The sequence below is a fragment of the Chlamydomonas reinhardtii genome, chromosome 12 (assembly GCF_000002595.2).
Source record: "Chlamydomonas reinhardtii strain CC-503 cw92 mt+ chromosome 12, whole genome shotgun sequence".
Lineage (NCBI taxonomy): Eukaryota > Viridiplantae > Chlorophyta > Chlorophyceae > Chlamydomonadales > Chlamydomonadaceae > Chlamydomonas > Chlamydomonas reinhardtii.
This window is the reverse complement of record NC_057015.1, coordinates 4329889-4341185: the sequence shown is the minus strand read 5'-3', so window position 1 is coordinate 4341185 and position 11297 is coordinate 4329889. Positions and strand designations below refer to the sequence as shown.

Sequence of the window (11297 nt, the reverse complement as noted above, 5' to 3'; positions counted from 1 at the left end):
TGCACCTCGAGTAGAGAATGACAAGTGGCGTGTCAATCCGAGCAGGGCTTGCAGGCACGCTTAGCAATCTATTGAGCACAAACACCCAATACCAGTCATACTGCTTAGCCTCTACCTTGACCCAGAAGGAGAGTCGAGGACGCTGCAGCTCTGAATGAGTTCTGGGAAATGTTGTGCTGCTTCGGTGGCAACCAGTCCGTGGTCACATCCTCCAAAGACAGCAGCACCCCACTTTCAATCACGGCAGCTGGGCAGCTGGGCGACCGTGCTGGTTCACAGGTAGGTCATAATTCGCCTTATGCTCGCCTACCAACAAATCTTCCGCTGTTCATAGCGTGGTTTAAGCTCTATTATAATCCATACGCAGTTCGACTATTAACGGCTTTTTACGGGTGTTTCAACTTGCAGAATGGTGCGACTCACCCTGACGCCGGCGTCAGCGAGGCGCAGTGGTCTACGCAGCATAGTCGTACACATAACGACACAGCTTCTTCCAGACAGGCCGCAGTCGGAGTCCCGGAACCCGCTGTCGCCAACCATAGTCAGCAGGCGTGCCTGAGGGACGACGCGTGGCCTTTGCCACAAGGCAAGCCCGATGGGACCTCATACCAGTCGGTAGCTTCCCAAAATGACAGATTGGCGAGGGCGGGGGTATGCGACGAAGCTGCGCAGGGCGGTGCTGCCCCGAAAGGGCAGTTGCGCCCTGACACGGCACGTTTGCGCGTCTCGTCCGAGGCAGAGAGGCTCTCAACGCGCCCTGGTCCAGCAATTTATGGCGGTGTAGCAACGGATGGCAGTCATATCATTGTTAACTCTGGCAGTCGAGCGGCTTCGCCACCGCTGCGGTCCCCGCGACCAGACCAGCTACAGCCGCAGACGCCGGCGCCCATGCCGCCCCGTTCACAGCAACTGCGCGAATCGATGGTGTTTTTGGCGACTCCAAACATCACCACCGTCTTCGAGCCCGCGAGCGGTCGTCCGCTCCTGCAGAACCCCGCCTCGGTCGCCTACTACGGGGAGCGCACCCTGGCTGGCGGTGCTGGTGCTGGTGGGGCGGCGCTGCTGACGCAGCCGGGGCAGCAGGAGGCGGGTGCGGACGTTCTGGCTGAGGTGTTTGCGCTCGAGCCTCAAAAGCTTGAGCAGCTCTTGTCGGCGCTCGGACTGTATGAGGAGGAGGACGAGCAGGCAGAAGGCGGGGAGCACGAGGAAGATGGCGATGGGGAGGAGCAGGGTCACCGCGACGACGAACACGGGGCTGATGCCAGCACCCACGGCGGGCGGCGCGGGGGCTCGCGGCGTGGCCGGCGGAGAGGCGCCCGCGAGCGACAAGCGGCCGAACTATCGGCAGCAGCGACAGCTGTGTGGAAAGGTGCGCGGCTGGTTTGCATGAAAATGTTCCTGACATGACCCTAAAAGGGAGCGAGTGCGGGCCCGTATGTCCCGCATCACATAGCCCCGTAAGCTGTGGCGGGACCCCTTGTCCACTTCACACCTCTGCTTGCATGCAATGTCGCTGTGTGCTCTGCAGGCGTCGTGCGAGTGCCGCCCGGCCTGGCTCCGCCGGCGACGCACATGTCGTCTGGTAGGCACAATGCCCACAGCAGCGCCGGCCCCTTCGCACACCGCAATCACGCTACGCACGCCGCTCCGGGGGTGCACACCAGCGCCATCGCTGACGCCGACTCGCAGCTGCTGCCACTGCCGGCGGGCGCCGCGTCCGCGCAGCCCGCACTCACAGCTGTCATGGCTGTGGACGACCTGACGGGCAGCGGCGGGCTCGGCAGCGGCCGGAACTTGGCTGGCGGCGGCCGGCCGGCAGGCCCCAATGCACTCGGCGGCGGCGGCGGCGGCATGAGCGGCAGCCGCCAGCGGGCCGGAGCAGGCGGCAACATTTGCAGCACCAGTCACTCGGCCAGCAACCTATGTCACAACCCGGTGATGATGGCAAGCGACAGCGCCGAGCGCGGCGCTGCCGCCAGCGGCGCTGCCGCCGTTGCTTCCGGCCGGCTGGGCAGCGCCGTTGGCGCGCCGTCGGGTACCGACAGCCGCAAGCGGCTGTTGGGCTCGGCGGTGTTGGCGGCGGGCTCGGTGTCGGCAGCGGTGCGGCGGGGCCTGTCAGGGCCCTGGTCTCGCCTGATGCGGCCAAGGTCAGGCACGGGCATGGGGCCAGCCGACGGCGCCGGCAGTGCCGGCTACCAGGACAGCGGCGGCGGGCGCGACAGCGCCGGCGCATCGCCGCGCCCCCGGGCCACGGCCCATAGCGGCAGCGGCGGCGACATTGGAGCATTGCTGGTGGCGTTGCACACGGCGCCCATCCCACACCGGGGCCCTCGCCGCTCCGCCACCAGCAACGACATCGTCACGTTGAGGGAGGCAGCAGCGGCGGCGGCGGGGGCGCCGGCGGCGGCCAGGACCGGCGATGGCGGCGTCAACTCTGCAGCTGCCGGTGAGGGGCAAGCGGCTGCAGCGCGCGCGCCACCTGCCCGCCCCCCACTGCTGCCGATGTCTGCGGCGGCGGCTGCAGTCGTTGCGGCTGCGCGCGGAAACCAGGCCTCGTCAGCGGACTGGCAGCTGCGCCGCAGCGGCCCTGGCACAGTCGTCTCCGCCGTTGACGCCCGCGCCTTCGCCCGGCGTAGCGCGCTAGCCGATCTGGGCACCGGTGCCAGCAGCACCGGCAGCCGCCCGGCCGTGCCCAGCTCCACCATGCTGCATGCTCGCTCCGACGCACGCCCGATGGCGTCCACCACCGCCGCGACGACGTCGCTCGCAACGTCCACGTTCATGATGGGGCTCGGCATGGCGACGCCGACGCCGCAGCGGCCAACGCGCCAGGCCTCGGGCCTGCAATCCTTCTCTAACGGGCAGCGGCCGCCGCCGCAGCTGCCATCCGGCGAGCGGCCGCCGCAGCTGCCATCCGGCGAGCGCGCCTCGGGCTCGCCATCGCGACCGGTGTCTGCTGCGGGCAACACCGCCTGGGCCCCTCCACGGGGTGGCCTCACGGGCACAGCATCCATGCCGGTGACAGGCATGGCGGCGGCGGCGGCGGCTGGCGGCGGCGCCGCTCCGGTGGGCATAGTCGACGGGGTCCCGATGGACGTGCAGCGGTACACGGACCTCCTTGAAGGCGGCGGCGGCACTGGCAGCGGCGGGGTCAATGTACGCGTCAGCAACACCAGCGGCGCCTTCGTTGCTGTGCTGCGGTCCACTGCCGACGGCGAGGCAGATGCCGGGATGTTGGAGCGCACGTCGAGCGTCACGGCCGTCCGGCGGCTGCCGCGCAGGACGGCCAGCGTGGTGGGTGGCGCCAGCACCACCACCTTTGGCAGCCCCACGATAATGGGGCCAGGCGGGGCAGCGGCGGGGGCGGCTCAGCAGGGAGGCGCGACTGGCTCTGTCATGAGCCAGGGGGCGATGGTGGGCGTGTCACGTGCGGTGGCCTTCGCCGCATCGCTGCGGACCGCACCAACGCTTGCAGCTGCGGCAGTGGCGACGCCACAAGTTGGCAGCCCAGTGGCTGGCAGCATCACCGGAGGCGCTGCCACCGGTGCCGGCGGCTCTGTCGCCGTCGCCATGGCTTCGGCTAGCAGCACCCTAGGCGGCGGCGGCGGCGGCGTCAGCCGTGGTAGCGGCAGGCGGTGCACGACCACCGACAGCATGGCGCGTGACCAGGTCGCCATGATGGGCTCATCGCCGCAGCCGATGCTACTAGGCCTTGCATCAGAGCCGGCGGACGGCATGGCCCCGCCCCGTGGCGCCTTTGCTATTCTCAGGAACACCGGCGTGGGGCCCGGTAGTGTTGGCGCCGGCAGCCCGGGCAGCTACGCAGGCAGCGCCGGTCCCAGCCCCGCACAGCCGATCCGCAGTCTGCGGCTGTTTGGAGGTGCGCCCCGCGGTGGCAGCTGCAGCGACGGCTCCCCAGTGCTTGCCCGCTGCGTCAGCGGCACTGCACACCATGTAGGCGTAGGCCCGGAGGCGGCGGTCGGCATGGCAGTGAACGACACCGACGCGGCCGGTGGCGGCGGCGGCGGCGGCGGCGGCGGCTTCGCATTCGGCCAGCTGCCGGCGCTTGGCGAGCCCGCCGTGGCTATGAACCACGGCAGAGGGCTGTTTGCTTTCCCGCCACCCGACGTGCCGGTGACCGATGCGGAGCTGGCCGCGCCGGCTGTGGCGTTGCAGCCGGCGGCAACAGAGGCGGGGGCGGCGGCGCAGCACGTCAGCGGCACCTACCTGCCTGGGTCAGCGACGCTCGCACTGCCTGCCTTGAAGTTGGGTGAGGTGCCGCCGAAGCGGCAGTCCCTGGGGCTCGTCCTAGCGGAGGCCGATGAGTCATGCTATGATGACGCGGTCGCTGGCCCCAGTGGCGGCGGCGGTGGTGGCGGCGGCGATGGCGGCGGCGGTGGCGGCGGCGGCGGCGGCGGCGGCGCGGCTCCCGCCGCTGCGTCCGCTGCTGCCGCAGCAAACCTGGCCCGCGCGGGCTCAACTAACGGCAACGGCGACGTCGATGAGGGCGGCGGCTTCGGACTGACGTCCGGCGGCTCGGCCGCCGGCGCCCCCAGCGTGTCGGGTCGGTACGCGGCGGCCAAGGAAACTCTGCCTCCACGCAACAGCGGAGGAGTCCCCGCCGCCGTGCCCAACGATGGCGGTACCGTCAGCGCAAGCGGCAGCCCCATCCCCGGGGCTGCGACAGGCGGCCCACCGTCAAAGGGTCCCTCCGGCCGGCAGCGCCTTCGCAAGGGTCTGTCCAGCGACATGGCGGCAAAGTCGCCTGTTGCTAGCGGCGGCGCGGCCCCCTCGATGGCGTCTTGGTACCGGCAGGGCGCTGCGGCTTCAGCGGCGGGGGCAGCAGCGGCAGCAATAGCAGAGGCCGCGGCGGCGGCTGTGGAGAGGGAGGCGCTGGCGGTTGACGCATTGGTGCTCGCCGCAGCCGGCAGTGAGGGCCCCGCTGGTGGCGGCGGCGGCAGGGCGGCAACCGCCGGCGGCAGGGCTGTGGAGGGGTCGTCGCGGACGTCGCGGCCCTCAGGCCTGCAGTCCGTGCTTGAGGAGCGGGGGCTGGCGCGGGAGGCGCGGCGCGAGGCGCGGCGGGAGGCGGAGCAGGACGAGGCCGAGCGTGTGCAGCAGCAGGAGGCGGCTCAGGACCAGGAGGATGAACTGGAGGAGGTGGAGGTGGAGGCGGAGGCGGAGGAGTGCTGGCACGAGGTCTGGGCAACCAGGGCCACGGACCCCGCCACAGCAAAGGCGGTAGTGGTGCTGAGCCAGGTGTGTCAGCGGGGGAGGAGCAGGGGTTGGGCGCGAGGGTTAGCGGATGTGCCTGAGCCCACCGAATACGCTAGTGGCAGGTCCTGCATGCGCAGAGGCGCGGAAATACATGCAAGCCTGCGCCCGCCGTATCACACGTGCCGTTCCACGCCGCCTATCCCCTGCTCCCCCTCCCCCTCCCGCACTGCAGACGGACGTGACAGCCAAGGTGGTGGCTGAGCGGCACCTGGCGCTGGTGATGGAGACCGAGCACCGCCTGCTGGAGCAGCTGTTCCCGCGACACATCCTGCAGGTGCGTGCGTACGCGTTGATGTGTGTGGGCGTGTGTCTTATGTGTGGCCGGGATTGTTGTGCAACAGGGGGCGCCGCAGCGGCGGGCGTTGCGTGGGCCCTGGCCGGTGCAGGTCGCATTGCCTTGGGGCGGCCTACCTCCCGCATGATCAGCCGCCTTCAGCTGCCTCTTAACTCACAAAACCTGTGTGTCCCCCCCCCCTTAATTAATCATGAATGCAACCCCCCCTGTCCTGCACCCTGTGACCGCCGCTGCAGTACATGGCTGAGGAGTGGACGCAGCCCGCCTTCCGCCGGCGGCAGCAGCAGCAGCTGGCGGCGGCGGCCGCGGGCGGCGGCGGCGACTGGCGGCCTGTGGTGCGCAACTGCAACGCACTGGCAACCTGGCACCCGCGCGTCACATTGCTCTTCGCAGACATAAAGGGTAAGGGGCGGGGGTCAGGTCTGCTCGCCTCTGCAGGCGGAGCTGCGCGGACACAGGGGACGGCGCGTCAGTCACTGTTGTCCGTGGGGCGCATCTCCAGTAATCTCGCCGCCTCGGAAGTCGGACTGCACCCGACTCGGCTACACCCCGCCCCGCCCCACGACAGGCTTCACGCCCATGTGCCAGGAGCTGCCGCCCCGTGCCGTGATGGCCATGCTGTGAGTCCGGCGTGGGGACCTGGAGGGGTGGGCGTGTGGGGGGGGGGTGCCGACCCATGAAGGAGTTACACGCCACTGATACGCCCTGAGTCGGGCGTGTGCACTGCATGATTGTCGGCCGTCGCTGCATGATTGCCGCGTCGTCAACCCACACATGCAACTCGCGCCTCTTCCAAGCCTTGACAAACTACCGTAATCATGGCTGTAAACCCTGTGCTCCACAGCTATCTAGTTATTGAGGGGCTGCGTCCGTGCGTCCCGTGTGGCCTAGCTGTCTAACCAGGATGGCGAAACCACCCTCTCACACGCACCCACACAGGAACGACCTGTACAGCCGCTACGACCGCATGCTGGACAAGCACGGCGTGTTCAAGGTGGGCCCGGCAGTCGTGACATGTGTGCTAATGAGCACAAGGAAAACAAAGCGCAAAGACAGTGTATGCAATCGCGACGTGTGTGTGTGTGGGCGTGTGTGCCTGGGCCTTGCAAGTCGGTTGCGCCACTCACTTACCGCGCGCTATGCTGGAGCTGTCCCATATGTCACTGCATGCGCGCGACTGCAGGTGGAGACCATCGGCGACTGCTACTTTGTGGCGGGTGGCCTCATCCGGGAGGACGAGGACGGAATGGCGGCGGTGCGCGGCCGCCAACAGCAGAGCCAGCCGCAGCAGCCGCCGGCACAGCAGCAGCAGCAGCAGCCGCAGGTTGTCGACTCGGCAGCCACGGCCGGTCTAGACACCATGGCAGACGTTGCCGATATGGGCGGTGACAGCGTGGGGGGCGGCAGGGGGTCTCTGGGGCGCGGCAGCACGGGCTCCCGCGGCTCCGCGACCACGGCGCTGGCAGGCGAGGACCCGCTGCACGCCTACAAGGTCTTCTCCTTCGCGCGGGTAGGTTGCGTCTGCCTCGCGGGGCCATCGAAACGCGCTGTACGCGCCGTGTGCATACACACTCCTGCCGCATGCTTCCTGGCACTCGCCTCTAGCACAGACCCCCAGCAGCTTCACTCCACACTCTCATACGCCACCACAACGCCATCGCTGCCTCCACGCCACCACCAGGCGATGCTGGAGGCGGCGCGGCAGGTCCGGATGCCCACCAACGGGCGGCCTGTGGAGATCCGCATCGGCATCCACACCGGCCCCGTGGTCAGCGGCATGGCCGGCACACGCATGCCGCGCTTCTGCCTCTTCGGTGGGTGGCCGGCCATTGTTGTAGCTCTTTTGCTGCGGGCAGCAGCGCTTGTGAGTGTGGCTAGGATCGAGGCTAGCTTGGCGGCACTGTGGGACATGACTGCCGCAAGGGGTCGCCATGTTGGCTCACCGCCGGCTGTCCATACCCTCCATGCCATGCGCAACCACCACCCTGCTTTAAGCAGGTGACACCGTCAACACCACCAGCCGCATGGAGTCCACGGGCGTGGCGGGTGCTATTCACGCCAGCGCTGCGGCCTACGAACGTGAGTGGCGGGCATGGCGTTGCATGACCTGACGTGGCACATGTCATACCCAGTGCGGTTACTCTTTGGACAGTACATGTTGTCATACACAAGCACGCACACATTCACACCGCACGACACGTAACCACACACTCTCTCTTGCATCTACACGCCCCTTTCAGACCTGAAGCACCTTGGCGAGTGGGAGTCCACTGGCGGCATCGAGGTCAAGGGCAAGGGCCTCATGCGGGTGAGGCCACTGCCGCTCGCCACGGCGCGGGGTCCGGGGGCGTGCGTGCGGGAGGGATTTGCAGCTGCGCACACCGCAAGGCGCTGCATCCACGCATGGGGCTCAACGCACCAGTCGTGCCGCTCTGCTGGACCTAGGCCGGCGGCGTTCGTTGTCAGCCCGTTATCGGCACATCACCACCAGAGCAGCTGCTGGAATTCCGCTCTCACCCTGCACCCCGGCCGACCGGCCTCTCCTCCTGCCTGCAGACCTACTTGTGGCGGCCCGCCGAGGACGCCTTGCTGGCGCCGCTGTCGGTGGCGACCGCGGGCGGCGACAGCAGCAGCGGCAGCAACGCGCTTGCGCGCAGCCGGGCCACTCACGTGCAGGGCCTGGCTTCCGGCGCCAAAGGACCCACGACCTCAACCTCGTCCGCAAAAGCGGCGGCGGCGGCCGCAGCAGCCACCACCGTGGGCGGCAGCACGGCGGCCATGCACCGCGCCCTCATAGGCAGCCGCCTAACGCGCCTGTGCAATAACACCTCGCGGGGACACGGGGGCGCGGCGGATTGCGACGACGATGACGACGGCGGCGGCAGGTGGCACTTGGTGAGTGATGGCGCGTGCACTTACGCGTATGGTGCCTGTCGTAGGCTCGGGCATCGCTACAAGAGCCATGACCACACACGTGAAGCCGTGGGCCTCAACAGCGCTACTATCCTTGCTTGGCGTGTCATGTGTATCATGCTTACGCTTTGGCCAACTGCTCCGCATGTTCGCCGGCGCAGACCCAGTCCGTGGCGCAGCTGCATGACGAGCTCCTGCTGATGAACCGCGGAGGCGGAGGCGGGGCCAACATCTGACCGCCTGCTGTCGCGGGAGGTTGCGGTGGAAGGCAGCTCACCAGCTGCAGGGCAGGCGTGATCAAGGGTAGCTTAGCCAGCCACAGCTCACTCGGGCTACTCGGGCTGCAGGCAAGGTGCTGGTTATGGCATGGTCAACATGTCGGCAGAAGTGCTGGGCGAGCCATGGATATGCAGCGGAGGTCAGGCATGGTGACTCCATGTCTGATGCTTCTGGCACTGCGCATTGTTGCTTCACAGCATCTTGCGCTGCTGATACTTGTGGTGAGGACGGGGTGGGTATGGTGACTCCATATCAGATGCTTGCACAATGCATTGCGTGCGCTTACTAAACAGCATGGTTGGCATGTTGCACTATCCACTCCTGCGATGGGGTGGCGTATTCCTGAAGTCAGCAACACTTGTCGGAGCTGCGAGCAAACGACAGGAAGTAATATCATATGGTGCATGGATTGAGGTGGGATACTGGTTATGAGTGTTATCATGGCTGGCTCCTGACTTTTGCCGCAGCCATTTGCACTAGCCATCCAAACTGTCAGTCCACAAAGTGGCGCATGCTGCAGCTGTAGAGCAAATTGAAATGGAGGTCCAGGTAAAGTGCACCGAAGTCTGGCAGCGGAAGGATATGAGACTGATGGTCTGCATGACGCTGCATTCATTGAGTTCGTTCTTGGGAGCAAGGCGTGAGTAGAGATGATAGGCCAATTTGCGTTTCGTCCTTTCATTCGGTGGGTGTTGCGGCGCCATGGCGCGTGCCGAACTTGCAAAAAGCGTGCTACGACAGGGACGAAGTGCGAGCTCTGCCGCGGAATGGATATGCCGCGGAACCCAAGCGTGATGACTGCTTGTCAGGTACTTGTGGCACAGCGCGCTCTTGCTTCGCTGCATGGTGTCATGATTGCGCAAAATGCACGCATGCGATGGGGTGGCGTGCTGCTGCAGTCGGCAGTGGGAGCTGCGAGCAGACGACAGCAAGTGTTATCATCCTAGTGGTTCCAGGGGGGGCGAGCAAGGCCACGTGGAGGAGGAGAGCGCGGCGCCGCCCAAGAAGCGGAGGCCGGCCGGTGTCTGGTTAGCGGTCGTTGCTGGCGAGCATAGCACCGCACAGTATGTGGTAGGCCGCAGCAGTGAGGAGTGTTGTGGCTGGAGGATTTCCTGCTGTTTGGTTGATTGCTGGCTGTGCTGTTGCTTGGCAGCGGGACGTGGCTGGATGCATGGCGGGCCGTGCCTGTACGAACCGACCCCGGCTATGTCCGGGAGATGAGGTAGACACTTGCGGCCTCAACTAGACGCGTGGCGTGGGCGCAGCCCACGTCTCCCATGCGAGGGGAACCACATATCTTGTCATCCTCGTGGTTTTAGCCGAAGAGCACCGCGGGCGCACAAGCAAGGCGTCACTATTAGCTGGGATGGTGAACTAGGATGTGCGCCTGACGGATTGTTGCTGGATGTTGGCTAGTCGTGTGAGGCGTTCGATTTCCATGGTGAAGCGCACAACAAGCATTCGTATATCATGCATGTCTGTGGCCTTCTGGACAGCAGCCCGTCGGCAGTGGTGCAAGCCGCCTCTTGGCTGCGCCGCGGGCTCTGCCCCGTCTGCAAGTGAGCACGGGGGAGACTGCTCCCCGTGGTATCGCATTCGACATTCCCGCTGCGAGTGCAGCAGTTGCCAGACCGGAGCACGGGTTGGGGACCGGTAAGACTTCTGGGGCTGTGCGCGTGGCGAAGAATGGCTGTCTGAACAAATGGAGCAAGCGAGCTATACGGTGTGCAAGTATGCAGAGGTGCGCTTGATAGCACAGGATGCGGTGCTCCTATGCAAAGCATGTATCCCGGGTATAGCGGCACATTAGGGCCATGCTAGGGATGCCATAAGCGACGATGGTGAGCGCCACGGATAATGGGCTGCCTTTCTTACTTATCCGAATATGTTGCGCGCGCCAAGCATGCTGTGTGAGCACGAGCTGTCGTTTTCCGAGTTAGATGGGAATGTGATGATGCCTTGCCCTCCTGTGCCCATGCCTGCTCACGTGTCCAAAACACGCATCTATGCAGCAATTCCATATTTGCAACTACAGGGACTGCTCCTTATTGTGCATTGTTTGGGTGGCTGGTTCCGCAGTTTGCCCACCCTTTGTGGGCGGGTGGCAATAATCGGCGTTGCTTCATTCGCTGGATGCAGCATCGGCACAGATAGCGTTGGGGCTGTGAAATGCCTCAGTACTGTGGCACGTAGGAAATTATTGTGTGCCAGCAGTTACGGCACCCATAGAGAGTCAGGCCATTCATGGCACATGGTGTTGGTGCTTGGGCTGTTGACTGGGTTTGCTTGTTTTCGTGACCCGGTTATGCAGGGCGCACCGGCCTCTGTCGTATGCGTAGCATCTAGATGTGGTGTGTATTTGTTGTGCCTTACACAGCAGTGACGCTAAACGGTGATACTGGACACGCTGACTGAGGACTACAGTAAGCAACTGGCATCCACTTAAAGGCACTTCCAACCTTCCATCTCTCCCACACCACGCCGCCCACCGACTCCAGAAGGACTTGCTCCCTTCTATAGTGTGCTGTCAGCCACA

At 65.8% G+C, this 11297-nt stretch overlaps 1 protein-coding gene across 1 annotated transcript; it reads left to right on the top strand.

Moving 5' to 3' along the window:
* Positions 1-8: 8 nt before the first annotated feature.
* CHLRE_12g520100v5 (uncharacterized protein) lies at positions 9-11218 on the top strand. Its single transcript, XM_043068367.1, has 13 exons — positions 9-279; positions 409-1369; positions 1529-5256; positions 5447-5548; positions 5806-5971; positions 6138-6189; positions 6509-6563; positions 6753-7079; positions 7251-7383; positions 7568-7648; positions 7810-7877; positions 8126-8464; positions 8644-11218. The coding sequence occupies exons 2-13, from the start codon at positions 922-924 to the stop codon at positions 8716-8718; spliced, it is 5574 nt and encodes a 1857-aa protein (XP_042918462.1). The 5' UTR covers positions 9-279; positions 409-921; the 3' UTR covers positions 8719-11218.
* The last annotated feature ends 79 nt before the right edge of the window (positions 11219-11297 follow it).

What these genes read in the sequence shown, in the direction of transcription:
- CHLRE_12g520100v5 (XM_043068367.1), top strand. Translation starts at nt 922, where the DNA reads ATGGTGTTTTTGGCGACTCCAAACATCACCACCGTCTTCGAGCCCGCG. An exon ending in CGGTAGTGGTGCTGAGCCAG is followed by an intron (nt 5,257 to 5,446) that starts GTGTGTCAGCGG and finishes CCCGCACTGCAG; the next exon opens with ACGGACGTGACAGCCAAGGT. An exon ending in CAGCGCTGCGGCCTACGAAC is followed by an intron (nt 7,649 to 7,809) that starts GTGAGTGGCGGG and finishes CGCCCCTTTCAG; the next exon opens with ACCTGAAGCACCTTGGCGAG.